A 25,859-nucleotide genomic window follows, 5' to 3' on the forward strand; every position below is an offset into this window, starting at 1 on the left:
TGATGCAAGTAGCCAAAGCAATCACTCAGGTGCTGCTACGAAAGTTTGTGACTCTGGGAAATGTGCAGGCTATAGTGGATGGTTTTGCTGCAATGGGATTCCCTAACTGTGGTGGGGCAATAGACGGAACCCATATCCCTATCTTGGCACCGGAGCACCAAGCCACCGAGTACATAAACCGCAAGGGGTACTTTTCAATGGTGCTGCAAGCACTTGTGGATCACAAGGGACGTTTCACCAACATCAACGCAGGCTGGGCGGGAAGGGTTCATGACGCTCGCGTCTTCAGGAACACTACTCTGTTTAAAGGGCTGCAGCAAGGGACTTACTTTCCGGACCAGAAAATAACCGTTGGGGATGTTGAAATGCCCATAGTTATTCTTGGGGACCCAGCCTACCTCTTAATGCCATGGCTTATGAAGCCATACACAGGCAGCCTGGACAGGAGTCAGGAGCTGTTTAACTACAGGCTAAGCAAGTGCAGAATGGTGGTAGAATGTGCATTTGGCCGTTTAAAAGGTCGCTGGCGTTCATTATTGACTCGCTCTGACCTCAGCCAAAGAAATCTCCCCATTGTTATTTCTGCTTGCTGTGTGCTCCACAATCTCTGTGAAAGTAAGGGGGAGACCTTTATGGCGGGGTGGGAGGCTGAGGCAAATCGCCTGGCTGCTGATTACACGCAGCCAGACACCAGGGCGATTAGAAGATCACACCATGAAGCGCTGTGCATCAGAGAAGCTTTGAAAACCAGTTTCATGGCTGGCCAGGCTACCGTGTGAAATATCTGTTTGTTTCTCCTTCATGAAAACCCTCCCCCTTTATTGACTGATTTTCTGTAAGGAACCCACCCTGCCCCTTCCCCCAGCTTTCTTTCAAACCAAATAAAGTCACTATCATTTAAAAATCATTTATTCTTTATTAATAGATTAGAAAAAGTGGGAGGGAACCCGGGTGGTATTTGGGAGGAGGATTGCTGGGAAGGAAAAAGCCACAAAGAAAAGGTTAAAAAAATGACAGCGTTTTGCTTGGGCTGTCTACTGGGGTGGAATGGGAAGGTGTACGGAGCCTCCCCCCCCCGCGTTCTTACACGTCTGGGTGAGGAGGATACGGAACATGGGGAGGGGGGAGGGTGGAACAGGGGCTGAAGCGGCAGTCTGTTTTCCAGCAGCCGTTCCTGAACCTCCACCAGACGCCGGAGCAGCCCCAGCGTTGCATCCTTCATCCTCTGGTCTTCCTGCCGCCACCTCTCATCTCGAGCGTCCCTCCTCTCCTCACGTTGGTCCCTCCTCTCCTCACGTTCACTGACTTCTTTCCTATACTTTGAAACTGTTTCCTTCCACTCATTCACATGAGCTCTGTCACTGCGGCTGGATTCCATAATTTCCGAAAACATGTCCTCTCGCGTTCTCTTCTTACGACGCCTTATCTGTGATAACCTTCGGGATGGAGGAGGGAGGCTTGAGGAATTTGCAGCTGCTGTAGGGAGGGGAAAAAAGAGAGAATTGTTTTAAAAGCTACATTTTGCAGAACAATGCTTATACTCTTTCACGGTGACCAACACTGTTCACATTACATAGCACATGTGATTTCTGTGCAAGGTCGCATTTTGCCTCTTAATGCTGAGTGCCTGTGGCTTTGCTGCTAGAGATCACAGGTTTGGGCAACAGAATTCGGCTTGCATGCGGCCATGGTAAGCTTCTGCGCCCTCCTTTCCCACATACCAAGCATAGCTTGTAGAGTGCTGAAGAAGCCTGGCCAATCTCAGCCAGTTGGGGGGGGGGCAGTGTGGGGGGGCTTGTCTGGGCCCCTTCAGGCAAGTAGAGTGCTGCGGTTTTTCTGTTAACATTCAGCAGCACCAGAAAACAAACTAACCACCCCCCCCCCCTCGCCATGAATTCTCTGGGATGATCGCTGTACCCCTCCCCCCCACCGTGTGGCTGGTATCAGGGAAGATCCCTGCAGGCACCAAACTAACCCCCCCGCCTCCGCCCCCCTCCCGCCATGAATTCTCTGGGATGATCACGGTACCCCTCCCCCCACCGCGTGGCTGGTAACAGGGAAGATCCCTGCTAGCCAAACGCGAAAAACTCAGGGCCAATTTCCCATCTGCGCTTGGCTAACTGCAGGGAAGGATTTATTTTCCGCCACAGGCAAACATCCCAGTAGGAACGGCCACCTCTGTCCCCTTAATTAAGTTCCCGTATTTCAACCAGGTTACCAGGAGTGATATCACTCTCCTGAGGATTACACAACAAGATAAAGAACGGATGTTGCTTGAATGCCAGCAAACACCGGGACCATACGCTGCCAGGCTTTGTCAGGCAATGATACCAGATTACTTGCTGCAAGCATGGCGTGGTCAAGTGTCCTACCATGGAGGAGGGAATAAAGATGCACTGCCCAGAAACCTTCTGCCAAGGCTTTCGGAGTACCTCCAGGAGAGCTTCATGGAGATGTCCCTGGAGGATTTCCGCTCCATCCCCATACACATTAACAGACTTTTCCAGTAGCTACAGACTTTTCCAGTAGCTGAACTGACCGCGAATGCAAACTCAGGCAAAGTAATCATTAAAAACCGTTTGCTTTTAAAACAAGTTTTATATTTTAAAAGGTAAACTCACCTGAGGTCCCTTCCATGGGGTCAGAGTCTTGGGTACTGGCTTGGGAGGCTTGGGAGGGTGCTTCAGTCAGGGTGATAAAAAGATCCTGGCTGTTGGGGAGAACGGAGTGCTGTGTGCTCTCTGCAAGCTCATCCTCATCCTCCTCCTCCTCCTCTCCCCCATCGGCAGAATCCTCAGGCGTCGCTGATGAGACTATCCCCGACCCAGAATCCACGAACACAGGTGGGGTAGTGGTGGCAGCCCCCCCTAGAATTGCATGCAGCTCGGCGTAGAAGCGGCATGTCCGCGGCTCTGACCCGGAGCGACCGTTTGCCTCCTTTGTTTTTTGATAGGCTTGTCTGAGCTCCTTGACTTTCACGCGGCACTGCTCAGAGTCCCTATTGTGGCCTCTCTCCATCATGCCCTTGGAGATTTTTTCAAAAGTTTTTGCATTTAGTCTTTTAGAACGAAGTTCTGCAAGCACTGAATCCTCTCCCCATACAGCGATCAGATCCAGTACCTCCCTCACGGTCCATGCTGGTGCTCTTTTTCGATTATCAGCCTGCATGGTTACCTGTGCTGATGAGCTATCTGTGGTCACCTGTGCTCTCCACGCTGGGCAAACAGGAAATGGAATTCAAATGTTCGCGGGGCTTTTCCTGTCTACCTGGCCAGTGCATCCGAGTTTAGATTGCTGTCCAGAGCGGTCACAATGATGCACTGTGGGATAGCTCCCGGAGGCCAATACCATCGAATTGCGGCCACACTAACCCTAATTCGAATTGCTAAAATCGATTTTGGCACTACTCCGCTCGTCGGGGTGGAGTACAGAAATCGATTTAAAGGGCCCTTTACATCGAAATAAATAGCGTCGTTGTGTGGACGGTTGCAGGGTTAATTCGAATTAAAGCTGATAAATCCGAATTAAAGTCGTAGTGTAGACCAGGCCTTGGTCTGCAGGAAACACTGGCATGATGCACTTTACCAATACAGAGTAGCAGCCGTGTTAGTCTGTATCTGCAAAAAGAACAGGAGTCCTTGTGGCACCTTAGAGACTAACAAATTTATTTGAGCATAAGCTTTCATGGGCTACAGCCCACTTCTTCGGACTAAATTTGTTGGTCTCTAAGGTGCCACGAGTATTCCTGTTCCTTTTACCAGTACAATCCATGCTATTGTCTGAATCTGCCTCTGTGGTCAACCAGCAACTGCAGGATGATGGAGTAGTACTGTTTGCAGTTTATGCATTCATGTGCTCCTTGAGGAGTGCAAACTATGGGCACATGAGTCCCATTAATGACTTGGGATCAGTTTGAAAAGCCCTTTCTCTCAAAACTGGCAGTTATTTCAGAAAGATTGTGATGCACCTAAACAAACCTCTTCCCCCACAGTTGACTTGCCAACACCAAACTTGTTAGCCATAGCCCTGTAGCATTTGGGGTAACCAGCTTCCTGATGACTATTGCAACCCACTTCTGTTCTGAAGTGGCTTCTCTTCTGTGTTTGTCCTGAAGCTGGAAGGTCTAGCAAGTTGATCACAAACCTCCAGGAATGCCTGCTTCTCCATGTGAAAGTTCTGGTTTTCCCAGGTCCGCATGATGAGATCCCACCAGTCAGTGCTTGTGGCCCTGCTGTGTAGAAGCACCTGTCTATATATGAGGAATCTGGAGCCATAGCAAGAGTTATGAACATTGTCAGCAGGTTAGCGTCTGCCATGTCAGTCTCCTCCTTTTGAGAGGTGCTTTCGATAGGTCAAAAAACGCTGCCGAAATGTCCACCAGTGTCTCAGGAACGTTTTGCCTATTTCCTGAAATAGGAGTGAAAGCACAAGCTGGATAAGCTCTTCCAATGGCAGTTCATCCATGTTGCTGACTCCGGTTGCTGGGAGTATGAATATGGCTTAGCTGCATGTGTAGGCAAGTTGAGAATTTCCAGTCAAGTTGTTGCAGTATGTTGCTGTATCAGTCAGCCCACAAAGGAAAGTTGGATTGCCATGGCCAAATTTTGGCCAGAGCCCAGATTTGGATATTTCCTGTTAATATATTTTAATTACTTTTCAACAAAATTCCTTAAAAATACAAAGGACATAAACTAACACTTTGTGAAGTGAGACCCTGAAAAATCAGTGACTTCTAGTGAGAAAAGGAATTTGTGCCCCATTTTAAGGCCATTTTAGAAAGCCACCTCTGTGATGATGCTGTTAACACACGTAGCTAGAACACTGATACTGGAGAAAACTTGCAGACCCTGGAACCGGGCTTCCTTCCTCAGTGGAAGAAAACTTCTTTTCTCAAGGCATGTTTCGGGTTCCAGAAAGCACTAAGTTTGAGTGTTTGTCTTGTCTAATTCCATCAGGTGAAGAGAGATGACTCAGGTGCAATACATGTTACTAAGCAAAAGCAACTTCATCTGCACTATGACCTCATCAATTTTACTGTAAGTATTGAGTCAGTAATGTTTTTCTTTCTGCTCAGATGGAGATAATAGCCTGCTGTGTTTTTAAATGCATGTCAACATCCCTCAGCTTCAGGGTGCTGTAACTTCACTCTACAAACTTATTCTAACAAACATAGCTCTCTCTTTTTCGTGCCTACAAATTGGCTATTTGGACTTGGAATTTACGAACTGAAATTAATTTATTTTCTGTAGCTTTTTCATAGAATCCCATGTTTTAAAAATGGTTAAATAGTGGCTATGTGGTGAAGAAAATAGGCTGTCCAAATCTGTAAAGTGTGCAAACTAAAGAACTCATGTCCCTGGTGAATAAAGTGTATGAATGAAGCCCTTTTAAGCGTGGGGCCAAATTTTACTGGCCAGATTCTAAATCCTTATAAACAGATACTAAGTAATGGCTCCGAAGCAGCCGGGAAGCTCTAGCATATTGGTTTCTGTTATACATATATTTTGTTAACATACCATCTTCCTGTTTGATGTTTTTAACACAAAAATGTACATACAAACCCTAAAAACACTTTTTAAAGAGCACTAAGGATATAACAATGAAATACAGAAATGCCACAGTGAACCAGTTATGTATGTTGGCAGTTTTAAATCTCCAATCTAGCAAATGAAGTTTCTTGAAAAATAGATGCACTCTGAAAACAAACAGAAAAGCCTTTTCAGTTTGGGAGTATGGCCTAATGGATAAATTTTAATAGGAATTGGATGAAGGACTCAAATTCAATTCCCAGCTTTGAAGGGGTTTACTATGTTCCTTTTACTAATGTTGGTAAGACTTTTTGCCCCTTATCTTACTCAGGGGATTGAGAATAACTTTGTATTCTTCGACTGATTGCTCATATCAATTCCAATTAGGTGTGTGCATGCCGTGTGCACAGTCGATAGAAAGTTTTTTTTTTTCCCCCCTAGCAGCACTTGTCGGGTCGGCTGTGGAGCTCCCTGGAGTGGCGCCTCCATGGCGCTCAATATATGACCCTGCCGACCCGGCACCTCCGCAGTTCCTTCTTACCCCCAGTGATGGTCGTTGGAACTGTGGTGACTTGCTTAGCAAGCTCTCCCTGTTTTCCCTAGCTTTTCAGTTTAGTATAGTTTTAGAATTCTCTAGCCTAGTTGAGTTTAGTTTAAGTAGTTTACTGTAGTTACAACAGAGAGCTGTTGGGAGTGGGCGTTTCCCCTCCAACCTGACTGCGTTCTCCCCTTGGGGACTTGGGGTATGCCTAAGTCCCAGGGATTCAAACCCTGCAAGTCCTGCGACAAGTCCATGCCAACAGACGACCCCCATGACGCTTGTTTAAAATGTTTGGGGGAAGCACACCAGGCTGACAAGTGCAGGATTTGTAAACGGTTTCACCTCAGAACAAAAAAGGAGCAGGACTTTTGCCTCAAGCACCTCCTTATGTAGGCAGCACTCAGACCGCAACCTGCACTGGTGCGGCAAGACCCAGCACCAAGCTTATCGGTGCGCAATGCCCCGGCGGCAGCGGCAGAAGTGGCACCATGGAAGGATTCTGGAAGAGACCCGTGCACCACTGCTCCCCAGCACCAAAACCAGTCGGAATGGCCTAGCACCAGTCCCATTCCCCAGTGCAGAAGCGGCACCGGAAGCAGGGGAGGAGTGGATCTCCGACTCCGGGACCCACCCCTTTGGAGCTGGCAAATGGGGCGCGTCCCAGGAAGGAGCACCCAGTGCCAAAAACTTTGGAGCCCGGCACCGTCGACTTCGGCCCCGCAAGGGGGCAAGTCCAGTGACATTGGACTCCCTGAGGCAGGTGATTGAGGAGGTGGAACTGCCGTCCACCCCAGACACCTTTTGAGGCTGCGAGGGACTTGATTGCCATGACAGCGCCATGGAACCGATCCCCGTCCCCAAGCTAGATCCAGGGGTGGTTGGCCCTGAAATAGGCAGGGCGGGAGGCCCCTGGGGACCAAGAGGGTCAGGAGGACCCTGTTCCCCCATTAGCCTCCTCGGCGTCCCTGGACGAGGTGATTGCAGGCACTTCCGCCTTGGGGCTGCCACCCCATAGACAGCCGTGCCCATCAGGACCTCCTACACAGGATGGCACGGATTTATGTGTCTGCAGGCCAAGGAGGTGGTGGAATCAGAGGACCCTATGTTCAACATCTTGGCCATGGAAGGCCCATCGATGGTGGCTCTACCCCTTATCAAAACTATCTAGGCCAACACAAAGGCCATTTGGCAGACCCCAGTCTCCATCCCTCCCACTGTGAAGGGTGTGGAGAGAAAGTATTTCGTCCCCCTCTAAGGAGTACAAATACCTCTTCACACACCCACAGCCCTGTTCATTGGCACAGTAAACGAGAAGGGTGCTGGGCTTGCTGTAGCTGCCTCTCCAAGTCAAAGGGCACCAAGCCCCTTGATTTGTTCGGGTGCAATGTGTACTCCATGGGGGGCTTGCATTTCAGGATTGCCAACCAGCAGGCAATCCTGAGTAGATACAGCTTCAACTCCTGAAACTTGATGCTGAAATTTAAGGAGCTGGTGCCAGCAGAGTCCAGGGAGGAGTTTGAAGCTATCGTTGAGGAGGGCAAGGCAGTGGCATGGATCTCTTTACAGGCATCACTGGACGCTGCAGACTTGGCGGCACGTACCTTGTCCTCTGGAATCTCCATGAGGCGTAGCTCATGGCTGCAGTCCTTGTGGCTTCCGCCCGAGGTTCAACAGATCATGCAGGACCTGCCTTTTGATGGGGCAGGCCTGTATGTGGAGCAGATGGACTCCAGGTCGCATAGTCTAACAGACTCCCAGGCTACTATGAAATCCTTGGGTATGCACACCCCAGCAACCCAACATAAACATTTTAAGCCGCAGCAACGCTCCTATTCTTCTCAGCCAACGGAGGACTTCTATATGAGAAGGGGCAGGAATGGCAGACGCAAGCCATCCCACTCCCTGCCTAGGCAGGGCCAGGGCCTGACCAAACCATCGTCGGGCTCCAAGCAGGCCTTTTGAAGGTGCGCCCGAGGATGGTGCACCAGCCACGATTCCGTATCCTTCCCCTTCTTTCGTGAGTTGTCTGTCCCACTTCTACCATGCTTGGTCCCAAATAACTTCGGACCACTGGGTCCTTGGTATGGAGGAAATGGGATATTCTCTCCAGTTCTGTTCCTGCCCTCCCTCCCACCCGCCCTTTCCCATCCCTCTTCAGGGACCCTTCTCACGAGCAACTCCTTATCCAGGATTTGCAGGCGCTCCTCACTATAGGAGCAGTGGAGGAGGTTCCTCAGGGGCAAGGGATTCTATTCCCGACACTTCCTAATCCCCAAGGCCAAGGGGGTCTCATACCCATTCTAGACCTGCGAGGACTCAACAAGTTCATGGCAAAGTTCAAGTTCTGCATGGTCTCCCTGAGTACAATTTATCCCTTCTCTGGATCTGGGAGACTGGTATGCCCTCAACATGACAGACGTGTACTTTCACATAGCTATTTGGCCTGCACACAGATGATTCTTACGGTTTGTGGTCAACCACAAACATTATCAGTTCATGGTCCTCCCCTTCGGCCTGTCAACAGAACCCCCAAGTGTTCACCAACTGCATGTCGGTCGTAGCAGCCTTCCTTGATGACTTGCTGCTCAGGGGGCACACTCGGGAGCAGTTGGAGTCTCAATTCCAATTAGTCAGCTCCACTTTCGAGAGACTCTCCTTCTCAACATGAACAAGTCAATCTTGTCACCAACCCAAAGAATAGAGTTAATCGGGGCAGTGTTGGACTCTGTTCAGGCAAGAGCACTTTTGCTAGAGTCCCGATTCCAAGCCATGACAGACATTATTTAAGGCCTCAGACAGTACCTGACCCCTACAACAAGGGGATGTCTGAATCTCCTTGGCCACATGGCAGCCTGTACTTACGTGATCCGGCATGCCAGACTGAGACTCAGGCCACTCCAGGCATGGCTCGCTTTGGTGTATCACCCGGGGCGCTATAGCCTGAATTCAGTGGTCACAGTGCCAGAGAAAGTACTCGAGTCCCTCCAGTGGTAGCTTGACCCTTGGACAGTGTATGAAGAAGTCCCCTGCAACACCCCCCAGCCCTCCTTGTCCCTGGTAACGGACGTGTCACCTCTGGGATGGGGGCACATTTGGGAGACCTCCAAACGCAGGGCCTGTGGTCGCAGGATGAGCTATCTCCATGTCAAGGAGCTGAGGGTGGTGCGACTAGTCTGTCAAACCTTTCAGGCCCGACTACAAGGCCAGTGCGTGGCAGTTCTAATGGACAACACCACAACCATGTTTTATATCAACAAGCAGGGTGGAGCCCGTTCCTCTCCCCTATGTCGGGAAGCTCTCCGGCTATGGGAGTTCTGCATAACCCACTCCATTCACCTAGAAGCATCCTTTCTACCCGGAGTTCAGAACACACTGACGGACCACCTCAGCAGATCCTTCCCCAGTAACGAGTGGTCCATCCGTCCGGATGTCATACACTCCATCTTCCAAAGGTGGGGATTTCCCCAGGTCGACCTGTTTGCCACCTGGAGCAACAGAAAGTTCCCAGTGTTCTGCTCCTTCCAGAAACACAGTCCAGGCTCAATCACGGATGCATTCCTGCTACCCTGGGGAAGCTGCCTGCTCTACGCTTTTCCCCCGATCCCTCTTGTGCACAAGGTCCTATTCAAGGTCCGCAGGGACGGGGTGGAGATAATTCTGGTGACACCAGTGTGGCCTCGACAACACTGGTACACCACGCTCCTGGAGCTATTGGTGGATGCCCCGATCGTGTTGCCACTCCTCCCCAACCTGATCACTCAGGACCACGATTGTTGTCTTCACCCTGACCTCCAGTCCCTCCACCCCATGGCCTGGAAGCTTCATGGTTGAACCCCAAGGAGCTTCTGTTTGCGGAACAGGTAAGGGAAGTCTTACTCAGCACAGGAAGAACCCCACTAGGGCCATATCTGGCAAAGTGGAAAAGGTTTATTTGCTGGTGTGACCAGCTTCATACACCCCCACTTCAGGCATCTATACCTTTCATCCTAGAGTACCTTCTGCACCTGAAACAGCAAGGCCTGGCAGCATCATCTATAAAAGTACATCTCGCTGCTATCTCGGCTTTCCACCCAGGAGCATCTGAATGCTCCATTTTTACCAGCCCCATGGTTGGCCGGTTCCTCAAGGGTCTGGAACAGCTACATCCCCAGATTAGACAGCCTGTTCCTGTGTGGGACCTTTAACTTGTTCCTCTCCAAACTAATGGGGCTCCCATTTGAACCACTGGTGACTTGCTCCCTTCTCTATCTGTTGTGGAAGGCAGCCTTCCTGGTCACCATTACATCAGCAAGGAGAGTGTCTGAGTTTAAATGCCCTTACCTCTGACCTACCTTATATGGTTTTCCACAAGGATAAGGTGCAACTCAGACCTCACCTGGCCTTTCTTCCTAAGGTTGTGTCACATTTCCATACTAGCCAAGACAGATTCCTGCCTGTTTTTTATCCTAAGCCTCATGCCAGTAGCTGCGAGCAGAGGATGCACACTCTGCATGTTCGGCGAGCACTAGCCTTCTACATTGAGCGCATTACGCAGTTTAGGAAGTCGAATCAGTTGTTCGTAGCTGTGGCAGACCGTATGAAAGGGCTCCCGGTCTCATCTCAAAGAATATCTTCCTGGATCATGTCCTGCATCTGCACGTGCTATGAGCTGGCAAGATACCAGCCCCGGCACTTACAGCACACTCCACAAGGACACAGGCCTTTTCGGCAGTGTTCCTAGCCCAGGTCCCAATCCAAGAAATCTGCAGGGCAACAACTTGGTCCTCGGTGCATACGTTCACCTCTCATTATGCCAGCATGCCAGAGATGATGCAGCTTCTGGCAGAGCGGTACTCCAATCAGCAATTCAATAACTCCGACCCCACCGCCTAGGTAAGGCTTGGGAGTCACCTAATTGGATTCGATACGAGCAATCACTTGAAGAAAAACGGTTACTCACTTTCTCGTAACTGTTCTTCGAGATGTGGTGTTCATATCCATTCCAAACCCGCCCACCTTTCCCTCTGTCGGAGTTAACTGGCAAGAAGGAACTGAGGAAGTGCTGCGTCGGCAGGGTCGTATATTGATTACCATAGAGGCGCCACTCCAGGGGGCTTCACAGCTGAACAGATGGGTGCTGCTAGGGGAAAAACTTTGTCAACTTTACACGTGGCGCGCGCGCACACCTAATTGGAATGGATATGAGCAACACATCTTGAAGAAAAAGAGTTACGAGAAGGTGAGTAACCATCTTATACTTCAGTATCAGAGGGGTAGTCGTGTTAGTCTGAATCTGTAAAAAGCAACAGAGGGTCCTGTGGCACCTTTAAGACTAATAGACGTATTGGAGCATAAGCTTTCGTGGGTGAATGCCCACTTCATCAGACGCAAGTAATGGATGAATTTCCATTACTTGCGTCTGATGAAGTGGGCATTCACCCACGAAAGCTTATGCTCCAATACGTCTATTAGTCTTAAAGGTGCCACAGGACCCTCTGTTGCTTTTTACAGATTCAGACTAACACGGCTACCCCTCTGATACTGAAGTATAAAATGGTTACTCACCTTCTCGTAACTCTTTTTCTTCAAGATGTGTAAGAGCAAAAATTGTGGTGGATTTTCTTTTGACTAAATACATACAGTCTAAGAAATTAAACTCTCTGAGGAAGTTTGTCATAACTGGGTGCTTCAAAGAAAGTTTTCTGGTTGTCACCTTCCTTGTAGTTACACTTTTGCCCTGTAAAACAGTTGGATTCTAAACTTCAGCCTTACCCCAAATACCCAGAATAATAACTTCTGTATGCTGCCAGCTACCACTAGCTTAAGATATTAGTGCTCTAGGGTGTTCTTGTAGTATATTGTGCTATGTGTCCTGATAGTTATGTATTAAATGTTGCTGACGTTTGACATATGCCTTTTTTCCAGTGGATAAACTCACGCACAGTAGTGCTTCTGGACAGTGTGGAGAAGCTGCACGTGATAGATCGCCAGATGCAGGAGGAACTGGAGACTATAGAGATTTCAGAGGTGCAGCTAGTATATAACAGCAGTCACTTCAAATCACTGGCCACAGGAGGCAATGTCAGCCAAGCATTGGTAAAGACCTACGAACGTTGTAGCCTGCTAGTATTTTACTTGTCGATTTGATAAGTCTTTGAAATTTGCTTTTTTTAAACAGGGAAGTTTGGGACTGCCTAAATGTTGTCTTTAAAGAGCCTTTTTAAAAAGCTTGTTTGTTAGTTTAGCAAGAACTGATAATTCTTGAAGTGTTGCCTCGTCACATTCACACTTATAGGATGCACCATCATCCCACTGAGCTTCAGAACCCTCTTCAAAGAAAAAATCTAATGGTGACTGTAGCAGCTGGTTCTTTGAGATTGGGCAGGTAGAGTGATTATGCAAAGGCCACACTTTTCCCTTTTCCTCAGCGTTCCTCTCCTAAAACTGAGTGGAAGAAACTGAAGTTATTGGAGCCCCCTGGCCTCTTATAATGACAGGTCCCAATACACAGTGCTGCAAGAGGGTTCTTGTATGGTCTCATTGGATGCTATTTTCCAGAAAGCTGCTGAAGCTCAGAGGTGCTGGGGCGGGTCGCATCCCAGAAGTGGGAGTATAGACTCAGAAATATAGGGTTGGAAGAGACCTTGAGAAGGCATTAAGTTCAGCCCCCTGTGCTGAGGAAGGACCAACTAAATCTAGATCATCCTTGACAAGTGTTTCTGATCTGTTTTAAAAACCTTCAATGATGGGGATTCTGCAATCTCCCTTGAAGCCTGTTCCAGAGCTTAACTAACTTTAGTTAGATTTTTTTTTCTCCGACTATCTAATCTAAATCTCTTGCTGCTGATTAAGCCCATTACTTCTTGTCCTACATTCAGTGGACATGGATCACAGTCCTCTTTGTAATGGCCCTTAACATATTTGAAGACTATTATCAGGTCCTCCCTCAGTCATCTCTTCTGAAGACTAAACATGCCCAGTTTTTTAACCTTTCCTCATAGATAGTATTTTCTAAACCTTTTATCATTTTTGTTGCTCTCCTCTGGACTCTATCCAGTTTATACAAGTCTTCCCTAAAGTGTGGCAGCCAGAATTGAACACAGTGTTCCAATTGAGGCCTCACCAATGCCAAGTAGAGCAGAACAATTGTCTCCCATGTCTTACATACGACAGTCCTATTAATACACCCCTGAATACTAGCCTTTTTTGCAGCTGCATCACATTGTTGACTCGTGCTCAATTTGTGATCCACTAGAAACCCCAGATCCTTTTCAGCGGTATGATCACCTAACCAATTATTTCCCATTTTGTAGTTGTGCATTTGATTTTTTTTTTCCTTCCTAAGTGAAGTATTTTGCACTTGTCTTTATTGAATTTGATCTTGTTGAATTCAGACCAATTCTCGAGTTTGTCAAGGTCATTTTGAATTCTGGTTCTATCCTACAAATTGCTTGCAACCCCTCCCAGCTTGGTTTTATCTGCAGACTTTAAGCATATTTTCCATTCCATTATCCAAGTCATTAATGAAAATACTGAATAGGACTGACCCCTGTAGGACCTCGCTAGATAAGGCCCCTCCAGTTTGAAAGCAAACCATTGATAACTACTTTTGGAGTACTGTCTTTCAACCAGTTGTGCACCCACCCCATAGTAATTTAATCTAGACCACATTTCCCTAACTTGCTTATGAGAATGTCATGTGGGATTGATGTGAAATATCTTGATCTCTCTCACTACTGGTTCTGCCTTCTCCACTAGACCAGTAGGAGAAGGAAGGAAATTAGGTTGGTTTGTCATGATTTGTTCTTGACAAATCTATGCTGGCTATTCCTTATCTCTAGGTGCTTACAAATTGATTGTTTAATAATTTGTTCCAATATCTTTCTAAGTATCAAAGTTAGGCTGACTAGTCCTTAATTCCCCAGGTCCTCTTTGTTCTCCTTTTGAAAGAAAGGTACTATGTTTGCCCTTCTCCAGTCTTGTGGGACCTCACCCATCCTCCACGAGTTCTCAAAGATATTTGCTAACAGTTCCAAGATTACTTCAACTAGTTACTTAAGTACACTAGGATGAATTTCATCAAGCTCTGCTGACTTGAATACATCTAACTAAATTAAATATTCTTTAACCTGTTTTCCCTATTTTGGCTTGCATCCCTTCCCCCTTGTTAATGTTGTTTGTGTTGAGACGCTGATCACCATTAACCTTTGTAGAGGCAACACTCACCAGTTTTGCTATGGTAAATTACCAGTTTTTTTCCAGCTGCTGTTATGCAAAGACTGCAGTCATATCCTCTTTGGCTATAATCTCACCAGGTCTCATATGCTAAGCAGGGTTGTGCCAGGTGGGGATATGTCTAGAAAAACCCAGGGGATGGAGGAAGTGAGGATGATAATTTGGTAGGGGATATTCTTTCCTTGGAGTCCATATTTAACAAACATCCTGGCTGATGCTCAGGGCACTCTCCTATTGAAGATTTCATCCTTCTATGTTCTTTTTTTCCTTTCTCTCTCTGGCCTTAACTAGGTAAACCTGAGCAGAAATGCCTTGTATTGTGAAATAAGAAAACTGAATTACTCTGAATTGCCATTTCTCATGAGATATTTCTTTCTTTTAGCTTACTGGTGGTGTCTTGTGAACACAGTAATTGTCATCACTGACACGTGTGAGACAGTGTTCCCTGCACTGAATGACTTTTCCAGTGAAGTATGAGTTAGCATCTGTTAAAGGGGTTGGGTGGCTAGGTCTCCAGCTCCACTTCATGTGTACAGCATGACTGGGAAAACTGCTATCTCCTCCCCAAATCTTGTTTTATTTCTTCATTGCTAAATGTCTCCAGGGTTTAGTTACAACCACATGTCATTTATGTTCACTGAAAATAAAAATAAAAGCAGCTTGTGCTGGAGTAAATGTTATATTTTTCCCAGGCCCTGGTTGGAGAGAAAGCATGTTACCAGTCCATCAGCAGCTGTGGTGGTCAAATCTTCTATCTTGGCACAAAGGTAAATGCAGACAGCTCTCAGGAAATGTAATGCACTTTCAAGAGTAAGGTGGCTTTAGTGATCCAAATGAGTGTTTGTATCTAGTGAAAGAAATGTTCTGCAAGGGAGATTGCTGAAAGATTTCAGTGGAGCTGTGAGGTCCTAAGTGCTGCAGTCTTACCTCTGATGAAGCTTTAGGACATGGGGCTGTAAAAGGGGAAGTTTTGTAGGCAGTAACTCTAGTGTTGTTTGTTTTAAGTTTCCTGAATCCAATCTAGTCTTAACCCAGGCATGTGCTGAAGTAGCAGCTGGGATTACAGTCCCTGCTGAGTGCTACTTCAGAATAAATGTATAGTGGGTAAAATGTCAAATGAAATATACAGAAATTAACAAGTCCCTCCTTTACAAGAAGCACTAGAGTGAATGGAACTGGTGAAAAGTGAGAGAGGCCGAATCCCAACATATGGAACAATAAGATACATCCTTGTGCTTGGTGTCCTCCATTCTCTCAAATGTAGGTCAGTCTTAAGCAGAGTCTTGTAGGAACATTTTGGAAACTATAAACTTGCTATATAATAGCTGGTAGGAAATTCTCCTGTTTGGAGTGGTGTCCAGTCTCTGAAGAGTAATTGCAGCCTCTTTGTATCACTGGGACACTATAATGTATGTGTGGGTGTAGTGAGGTTGAGACTCACCATGCGGCACCTCCTGCTGGCCACCTTGGGAATTAGCTCTTCAGCCTCCGAAGCGCCCTCTGCTGGCCGATGACTCGCCTGCCTTAGGACCCCAGTGCCCTTTACCTAGGGGTTCTGCCCCTGCAATACCCCTGCTCTGGGTCTCCCCTCCCAGGGGAACTCCCAACCCTCTCACCCACCTTGCTGCAGTGGCTACGGCCAGTCATCATCTAGTCCCCACTCACTGGGGCAAACTGCAGTCTGTCATGGCCACTCATCATTGGCAAGGAGGTTGGACCAGCTGCCTCTGCTTATCTCTGGGCTGCACCTCCCAACCCCAGTACCTGCATAGGCCTTTATCAAGGCCTCAGCCTGGGGAGTTGCCAGGCTAGAGCTCCCCAGCTCCTCTTGCCTTTCCCCAGCCCTGCTCTACTCCTGGTACCCTGAGCTTCCAGGCAGTAAGGTCCTTCTCTCTCCACAGCTAGAGAGAGAATCCTCAGCTCCTGGCCCCCAGCCCTCTTATCAGGGCCAGCTGGGCCCTAATTGAGCTGGCCACAGCTGTGGCTGCTTTCACTCCTTTTCCCAGCCACAGCCCTTTCCAGGGCTGCTTTCAACCCCAGTTCTGCAGGAGTGACGCAGCCACCCCACTACAGGGACTGGTCAGTCCTCTTGGGCTGCCCTGCTGGCTGGAGCCCTCCCTCTCTGGCTGCTCTGGGCTGCTGCTGCTGGCTGGAGCTCTCCCTTCCTTCCTGGGCTGCTGCTGCCCTGCTGGCTGGAGCTCTCTCCTTCCCTTCCTGAGGTGCTGTTGCTTCTGCTGGCTGGAGTCTCCCTCCCTGGACTACCGCTGCTGTTGCTGCTGAATTGGGGGGGCTTGCTGGCCTGCACCTCCCCCCCCCCCCCCGCCTCTGGAGGGAGAAGCATGGGGCCCACCACCACCTAAGGGTCCCTCCTACCTGGCCGGCTGACTGCTGCTCGCCGTCGAGGAGACAGAAGAGGAGGATTCCTACCAAGGGACATTGTGGAGGGGGTTTGTTTACAAACTGGGTGACTCTTAACATCTCTGCTCCTGGGGTGGTGGTGACTCCTGTTGCTGTTGAGGGGAGTGTGGGGGAGAGGCGTGGAACCCTCCCCCTCGCCCATCTGCTACCCCCTGCCACCACCCCGCATACCACCTGGACCTGCTCTTCGCCCCTCGACGGGCTGTTTGTTCCCCCCCCTTTCACCACCTGGGACTGTTTGCAGCAGTGAGCATCAAGAATTGAGCTACACAAGTGCACGTGGGCGCACGTACCTCTCCATCTTGGACTTACCCTACCCCCCCAGCTGCGTTTGGCTGGTGAGGCCTCCTCCCTGCTGTGCCCCCCCCCGGCTCCCCTGTGGTTAGTTTGCCCCTCCCCACCTGCAGCCTGCCCTGCTTGCCACCTGCTTTGACCCTCTAGGGGTTTTCGTTTCTGTTGGTTTGCCTGCCCCGCCCTAGCCCTTCAGTATTTACCTGCTGCGCCCCAAACTTTGGGCTTTGGTTTGGTTGCCCACCCCGCGCTTCCCCTTGTAGTTCCTGCCTGTGATTTTTGCCTGGCCCCTTTCTTTTTCCTCTGCCCTCCCTTGTCCCCCCCAGTTCGGTTCCCCTTACCCATGCACCCATGCCCCCTCCATTAGCGCTTGTGCCCCCTTTCGGTTGCCCCACACACACACTGGTCACAGCCCCCCCACTGATATTGTAGTCCCTCCCCTTCCCAGTGCAGCCGGAGGAGCCGGTATCCCTACCCAGTACCTGTGCCCCCTTCTTTTGTCCCTGCGTACCCCACCGCTGGCACCCTCCTCCCCTGCCCGCAGCCTAGCAGAGAGGAGCGGTTGCTTCTTCTCTCTCCCTCGCTCCCCCCTACAGTTCCCCGCCCACTGGTGTCCTCCTTCCCTGAACACAGCTTAGCAGGGAGGAGTGGTTAGCCCCGTTCCCTCTCCCTCATCCCCTCTGTGTACCCCACTGCTGGACCCTCCTCCCCTGCCTGCAGCCTAGCAGGGAGGAGCGGCTGTTTCTTCCTCCTTTCCCCGCCCTCCTACCCCAGGGGCGCTCTCCTTCTCTATAGACGGCCTAGCAGGGAGGAATGGTTAGCCCCATTCCCTCTCCCTATCCTCCCTGTGTACCCTGGATCCTCACATGTGCCTGGTCCTGGGCGGGGACTTCAACACCACCCTCGAAGACTGGGACTGCTCAGGAGTCGAGAAATCCCAGGCGGCCGTGGGCGTCCTCAGGGAGATCGTGGACCATCACTCCCTGGTGGACGTCTGGCACGACCACTGCCCAGACGATGACACCATCTTCACCTATGTCCGGGTGGAGGACAATCGGTCGCGCCACTCCTGGTTGGACCGCATTTATTTCTCACATTTCTATGTGGCTTGGGCCCACGCCTCCGGCTGGCCCCGTTCTCGGATCACCACCTGGTGACCGTGACAGCCTCTCTCAGTTTGGAGAGGCTGGGGCCAGCATATTGACATTTTAACAACAGCTTGCTGGAGGACGTGGGCTTCGTGGCATCCTTCTGGGAGTTCTGGTGGGGGCAGCGGCCCGCCTTTCCCTTGGCAAGGCGGTGGTGGGATGTGGGGAAGGTGTGTGCATGGCTCTTCTGCCGCGACTACTCCTGGAGCGCCAGCCGGCAGAGAGATGCGGTGATAGGGCAGTTGGAGCGGGAGGTCTTAGAGCTAGAGAGGCGTCTAGCCTCCAGCCCCGAGGATCCACCCTCTATGCAGCATACCGGGAGGATCATCGGGCCCGGGGTGCCTTCGTTCAATCCCGCATCCATCTCCTTCGGAAGATGGATCACGGCTCCCGCTTCTTCTATGCCCTGGAGAAAAAGAGGGGGGGCTAAAAAGCATGTCACCACCTGCCTCCTGACGGAGGGCGGCGCCCCCCTCACGGATCCGGAGGAGATGCGTGGAAGGGCCAGGGCCTTTTACGCCAGCCTTTTCTCCCCGGACCCAACCGACGCCGAAGCCTGCAGGGTGCTCTGGACCGAACTCCCCACGGTCAGCGTGGGCAACCGAGACCAGCTGGAGCTGCCCCCTCTCTCTCTCTCTCTGGCCGAGCTCTTGGAAGCCCTCCATCTCACTCCCACCAACAAATCCCCGGGCATGGACGGGCTGACCGTGGAGTTCTACCGCGTGTTCTGGGACGTCCTCGGCCCGGACCTTGTCACCGTCTGGGCCGAGTCCTTGAAAAGCGGGGTCCTCCCTCTCTCGTGCAGGCGGGCCGTGCTCGCCTTATTGCCGAAGAAGGGGGACCTCCGCGACCTACAAAATTGACGTCCCATCTCGCTCCTCAGCACGGACTATAAGGTCGTAGCGAAGGCCATCTCACTGTGGCTGGGGTCCATGCTGGCTGACGTGGTCCATCCTGACCAGACCTACGCCGTCCCGGGCTGGACCATATTCAATAACCTGTATTTGGTCTGGGACCTCTTAGAGCTGGGGCGTAGGGATGGTTTGTTGTTCACCCTCCTGTCCCTAGGCCAGGAGAAGGCGTTCGACAGGATGGACCACGGGTATCTCCTGGGCACTCTGCGGGCGTTTGGCTTCGGGCCCCAGTTCGTGGGCTTTCTCCAGGTGCTGTACGCTGAGGCGGAGTGTCTGGTCAGGCTCAACTGGACCCTGACCAAGCCGGTCAGCTTCGGGCGGAGAGTACGGCAGGGGTGCCCCCTCTCGGGCCAGCTGTACGCTCTGGCGATTGAGCCCTTCCTCTGTCTCTTCCGCCGGAGGTTGATGGGGTTGGTGCTTCGGGAGCCGGAGCTGTGGCTGCTCCTGTTGGCGTACGCCGACAACGTGCTCCTCGCGGTCCAGGACCTGGGCGACCTGGTGTGGGTGGAGGCCTGCCAGACTGTTTACTCAGCAGCCGCCTCCACCCAGGTCAACTGGGTCAAGAGCTCTGGCCTGGTGGTTGGGGACGGGTGGCAGGCGAGCTCCTTCCCATCTGCGCTTCAAGCCATCCGGTTGAGCGCGGGTCCGCTGCTCTGTCTTGGCATTTATCTATCCAGCACGCATCCTTATCTGCCGGAGAACTGGCAGGATTTGGAGGCCAGGGTGGGTGAGCGGCTGCGGAAATGGACAGGACTGCTCGGTGTCTCTCCCCGGGAGAGGATGGCCCTGGGGTTCTTCTGGTCGGGGCTGCCCTGGGTCTCTGCAGGGGTTTTGGGTCTTCCCCTGGAGGAGGGAGGACAGGGCCTGGTCTGCCTTCGCAGCCAGGTCCATGTCTTCCACCTCCAGGCGCTGCAGAGACTCCTTTATGGTGCGGGTAGTCCGGTGTGGAGCACGTTGGCGCACGCCTTCCTCCGTCGCCTCCAAGGGCTCCAGTATGACGGGCAGCTCTTTTTTCTCCACCCGAGGGGTCTTCCGAGAGACCTTTCAGAGCTGCCGGTCTTCTACCAGGACCTCCTCCAGACCTGGAAGCTTTTTTTGGCAACCAGGTCCTTTGTGGCCACTGAGGGGGTGGACCTCCTCGTGGAGCCCCTGCTACACAACTCCGATCTACATGCGCAGGTGGCAGAGTCTCCCTCAGTGCACCAGAGGTTGGTCCTGGCAGAAACCACTAGGGTCAGAGACCTCCTGGACTATGACGGGGGGGACTGGGTGGATCCCCATGTGCTCAGTCGGCACATGGGGCTCTCCACCCTTCTGACCCCCCTGCGCATACTCCAGGGGGTGGAGGCCGCCTTGTCACTCGTTTCTCTCGTCTTCCTGCAGCGGGCCCTGCAAGAGGGCGCTCCCTGCCCACCCCTCACCCCGGGCCCTCCGGACATTTTTATTTGGCCCCTGTTCCATGAGCCCCCCCCACCTCCCCGGTCCCACACCCAGAGCCAGCTGCACACCCTACAGCCAGTCCAGTTCCAAACCACGCCTAGAGGCCAACTGTACACGCTCGTGCTCCACACACTGCATTTCCTCACCCTTGTGTCCCACCCCGACACCAAATGGCGGGACTATCTTCCACCTAAAGGGGGTGAGGAGCCCCGGTGGGCCAGCCTTTATTCCACCTTGGTCCCACGGCCTGCCGGGGACATCAGTTGGCGGCTCCTTCATGGAGCCGTGAGCACAGGCGTGTACCTGGCGTGGTTCACATCCGTACCCGAGGCCTGCCCCTTTTGCGGCATGAGGGAGAACTTGGTGCATGCCTATCTTGAATGTGCCAGGTTGCAGCCCCGATTCCAGTTCCTCCAGAACCTCTTGTCGAGGTTCTGGCTGCACTTTTCCCCGCTCCTGTTCCTTTTTGCACACCCCATCCTTGGCCCCATGAAGTCATGAGACCTCCTCTTCAACCTCCTCCTGGCCCTGGCCAAACTCTCCATCTACGCTACCAGGAGGAGGATGCTGGACAAGGGGGCGTTCTGCCACTGTGGGGCCTATTTCCGTTCTTCCCTAGTTTCATGTATCCGGGCAGAGTTCCACTGTGCAGTGTCCGCTGGCTCTCTCAACACCTTTGAGGAGCAGTGGACGCTGTCCGGGGTTCTCTGCTCGGTGTCCCCATCCGGTACCCTCGTTTTGAACCTATGACCTTCACCTCAGTCCCTGTTTTTCTCATTTGTCGTCCCCCGTAATCACTTGGTCCCTGAGTCCAGTGGTCTCTCCCGCTAGGCTGGGGGAGGGGCCTTTAGAAGTGGGCAGGCTTGCGCCCGCTCATCTTCCAGGTTTCCCAATAAGACTACAGTGCGAATCCATAGATTGTTACCAGGGCCGGCTCTAGGCACCAGCAAAACAAGCTGGTGCTTGGGGCGGCAAATTTTTAGGGGCGGCATGGCCGGCGCCAGAATGCCGCCCCTAAAAATGTGCCCCGGCCGCCCTAGCTCACCTCCGCTGCTGCTGCCACAGCGCGCGAATCAGCTGTTTCGCGCGCCACGGCGGCTCGGGGTCTCCCCCTCCCTCCCAGGCTCTCAAACCTGGGAGGGAGGGGGAGATCCCGAGCCGCCGTTTCGCGTGCTGCTGCTCCCTCTCTGTCCCAGGCTTGAGAGCCTGTGAGGGAGGGGGAGAAGCGACGCCCGTGCCGCGGCCACTCGGAGTCTCCCCATCCCTCCCAGGCTCTCAAACCTGGGGGGGGGGGAGACTCCGAGTGACCGCGGCGTGGCGCTGCTTCTCCGCCTCCCTCCCTCCTAGGCTTGAGAGCCTGGGGGGAGGAGGCAGGGCTGGGGATTTGAGGAAGGGGCGGAGTTGAGGCGGGGCCGGGGGTGGGGTAATTAAGTAAGGGGTGGGGGGCGGCCAAAATTGTTTTTGCTTTGGGCGGCAAAAATCCTAGAGCCGGCCCTGATTGTTACTCATGAACAACTGCCCGTAAAGGAATATCTCCCTTCCTGATGGTTTTTCTTTCTTTTTTTATAGTCTGTTCATGTGATGATGATAAGGAGCTGGAGAGAGGTAAGTCAAGAGAGGAGCCATGTATGTTTTTTAATAAACTGTGTGAATTGTTTAAAAGTAGCTTGATGGCGGAGAGGAACTTCAGGACTAATAGAATTTTTAAAGTATAATCTGATTAGAGTGTTCAGAATTTATAGAATAGCTACATATCCAGCTATGTCCCAAGAATAGCTTTTTACCACAATATGCTTTGGGGCAATTTCCAGCATATACTTGGGTACTGAATAGGAATTGTATTTTTTTCTCTCCCTTATCTTCTTTGCAAAAATATTTTAATGTCTTGAAATGTTTCCACCTTCACTGACTTGAAAGAGGTACAGTATATATTCAGTTTACAATTATACAGTCCTCTGTAGTATAAGTCAATTACCATTGAGGGTAATTAACCATTGAAACAATTTACCTAGGATCATGATGGATTCTCCATCACAGACCATTTTAAAATGAAGATTGGAAGTTTTTCTAAAAGATCTGCTCTAGGCATTATTTTGGGGAAGTTCTATGGTCTGTGTTGTACAGGAGTCAGGCTAGATGATCACAATGGTTCCTTCTGGCATTGGAATCTATGAACCAGCCAGTGATAAAAGCATAGGCTTGTTTTAGGTTAGAGAGACCAGGAGAACTTAGTGCACAGTAAAAGGAAAAGTAAGCGCCAGCCAATCATAGCAGCATGGGCTTCTTTTAAATCCCCACATCCCAGAGTGCTGAGGCCTCAGTACCTTTGAAGTTACTCCTGGGGCTCTACCCTAAGCATAAGGACAGGTTAGTGAATGGAACTATCTGCCAGGGAAGCCTGGGGAATTTTTTGCTGCACTGCAATGGTGGGCTATAGAGGACTTGTGAGACATCCCTTCAAACAAATCTCTGGAGCCAATTCTGACCCCCCTTCCTGGTCCTAATTACACTGCTCCAGGGGTGCACAGAAGGCATTTAAGGTACCACAACCAGCCTGTGGGGGAGAGGAGTTTCCCTGGTATAGATGCAGAGTAGGGCCAGGTTTACACTGCATTCTCACAGCCCCCAGTGTAAGGGCTGTGCCAGGGGAGTGCTATCCAAACTCTGGGTTGCGGCGCAGTCTGGGTAAGGCTGCTGTAAATTAGGGCTAGTCTATGCTACTGCTTAAATCGATTTAACTTAGGCCACTCGGGTGTGCAAAAGACACCCCCCTGATTGAGGCAAGTTAGATTGACCTAAGCCAGGGGTTCTCAAACTGGGGGTCAGGACCCCTCAGGGGGTCGCGAGGTGTCAGGTGAAACCCGGCTTCACCTCCAGCATTTATAATAGTGTTAAATATTTAAAAAGTATTTTTAATTTATAAGGGGGGTTGCCCTCAGAGGCTTGCTGTGTGAAAGGGGTCACCACCACAAAAGCTTGAGAACCACTGACCTAAGCACTGTCTACACTGGCGCTATGTCGGCGGGAGATGCTCTCCCGCCGACATAGCTTCCGCTTCTCACTGAGGTAGAATAATTATGTCAACAGGAGAGCTCTCTCCCGTCAACGTAGCCTGTCTTCACCAGATGCACTATAGTGGTGCAGCTGCGCTGATGTAGCTCTGTAGTGTATACTTACCCTTAGAGGAGCCCCTGGGAGCCCAGACACTGGGCAATGCATAGCCATCTTTGTGCCTTCCTCACAGGCTTCAGATTCTGCACTGCACCTCCTGTTCACCTGCATCTCAGAATCTCGGGGACAAATTATCTTGCTTGCTTTGGTCAAACTGAGGAGATGTGGTCCAAATGAGGAAGTGGAAACACAATGCATTCACTGCTTACGCGGGGTCTGAAAACCTCTAAGTCAGATACAGACTGACTAGTTGCTGGTTTAAACCTTTCCAGACTACTGTACCCCTTTCAGGATTCTGATTTGTCTTGTGTATTCCCAAGTTACACCACACTTAAAAACTACTTGCTTACAAAATCAGACTTAAAAATACAAAAGTATTACAGCATGCTATTACTGAAAAATTGCTTATTTTCTCATTTTTACCATATAATTGGAATATAAATATTGTACTTACATTTCAATGTATAGTATATAGAGCAGTATAAACAAGTCATCTGAGAAATTTTAGTTTGTACTGATTTGACTAGTGCTTTTTATGTAGCCTGTTATACAACTAGGCAAATATCTAGCTAAGTTGATGTACCCCCTGGAAGACCTCTGCGTAACCCATGGGTACCCATACCTCTGGTTGAGAACCACTGGTTTAAATGACAGTGGATAAAATCTTGGTCCTGTTGAAGTCCGGAGCAAAACTTTTTTTATTGTCTTAAATAGGGCCAGGATTTCACCCCAATTGTTTAAAATTCAAAATCTCTGAAATTATTTCTGTTAAAATGCTTGGCCTTATATGTCTAAATCTGTGTTTCTCAACCTCTTCCAGGTTGACAACCCCTTATTTGAAATAAAAAATTTCCCCTACCTCCTTACATTTACTACAAGAGTAAAAAATGTATCCATAATAAGCCTTTGTAATGTATTTGTAGTTTTGAGAGGCTGACAGAATACTTGACCTAGAAAGGTAAGTGGGGGAGCAAGATTTTCTTTGCTTGAGATTGTAATAGTTTTCAATGCCTTGAGATCCACACAATTGTCTTTCATCACTTGCCTGGGGGTCACGACCCACCGGTTGGGAAACACTGGCTTAAAGGATTGCTGTTCTGGAATTCTGAGGAGTCCCATATTGCTTGTACATCTAATTTTAGAGAGTGGATCACCTTTTGAAACAAGACTGTCTTACTGAGGCCCTGGCTCTAGCGTGGTCTTTTCATGAAGGTAAAGCAAAGGCTGTAGTAGGTAAGTTAATTTTAAAGCAATGGGGTAGCTTTTATACAAATACACACAGAAGCAAGCATTATTCAAAAGAAATTAAAGCGAGAATTGTATCAGTGAAGAATAAAAAGCTCTTGTAGTTTGAATGTGACTAGAATGATGCAAATGTGTTGACCATGGGCTGACTGGTTTTTGCAGAATTGGGCAGTTTCCTAGTAAAGTCTTCTCTCCTTCTAGTAATTAGCTGTTTTAAGGCAAAGCACCTCCCCCACCCCTACTGGCTTATGAGGTAATTACACCTTTACCTCGATATAACGCTGTTCTCTGGAGCCAAAAAATCTTACCGCGTTATAGGTGAAACCGCGTTATATCGAACTTGCTTTGATCCACCGGTGTGCGCAGCCCTGCCCCCCCGGAATGCTGCTTTACCGCGTTATATCCGAATTCGTGTTGTATCGGGTCGCGTTATATCTGGGTAGAGGTGTATTTCCATCTGCTTTCACTTTCCTGGAAAAGTACAATTGTAAAGAATGTGGCTCTTGGAAAATGAGGCTTGTAATAGGGGATTACTGAAAAGCAGTGTTTCATACCTTGCTAGAAGGTTCCCAGGGCTCCAAGGAAGTGTTTATATGAATTTTAAAAAATGTCAGAGGCCCCTGGTGATTAAAAATGCACAAGAGGGGCAAGGTGGCGCATCTTCACTTACGCGCAGGCATGACTAAGGAGCCAGCATAGATAGCTTCTATGCAGGGGATTGCTAGGACAGCTGGAAAGCACACTAGTTCAGTGCTTCCCTGCAGTTGTGCTAGTTGGTGGAGTTTTTTTGAGGTCCTATTGGGTACTAAAGTAACACCCTCTCCTCTAAGTGTCCTTCGCTGATGAAGTATGTTACATATGCCTGTGCCTGCTTTGCTGAATTTCACCAATGAACTATAATTTGTATGGTTCACCTTAGGTTTTCTCTAAATAATTTTTTGATGGATTT

The 25,859-nt window shown here is 50.1% G+C and overlaps 1 protein-coding gene across 4 annotated transcripts in view; it reads left to right on the top strand.

Moving 5' to 3' along the window:
- Window positions 1–25,859, top strand: part of VPS8 (VPS8 subunit of CORVET complex) — a 252,389-nt gene that overhangs the window by 55,931 nt on the left and 170,599 nt on the right. For all 4 annotated transcript variants that reach the window (XM_065556171.1, XM_042853465.2, XM_005308658.4 and 1 more), the window contains exons 13-17: window positions 4,956–5,036; window positions 11,974–12,144; window positions 14,976–15,050; window positions 22,064–22,099; window positions 24,808–24,898. In XM_065556171.1, coding sequence (XP_065412243.1) covers window positions 4,956–5,036; window positions 11,974–12,144; window positions 14,976–15,050; window positions 22,064–22,099; window positions 24,808–24,898 — 454 coding nt within the window. The remainder of the gene's footprint in view (window positions 1–4,955; window positions 5,037–11,973; window positions 12,145–14,975; window positions 15,051–22,063; window positions 22,100–24,807; window positions 24,899–25,859) is intronic.

Source organism: Chrysemys picta, chromosome 9, assembly GCF_011386835.1.
Source record: "Chrysemys picta bellii isolate R12L10 chromosome 9, ASM1138683v2, whole genome shotgun sequence".
NCBI lineage: Eukaryota > Metazoa > Chordata > Testudines > Emydidae > Chrysemys > Chrysemys picta.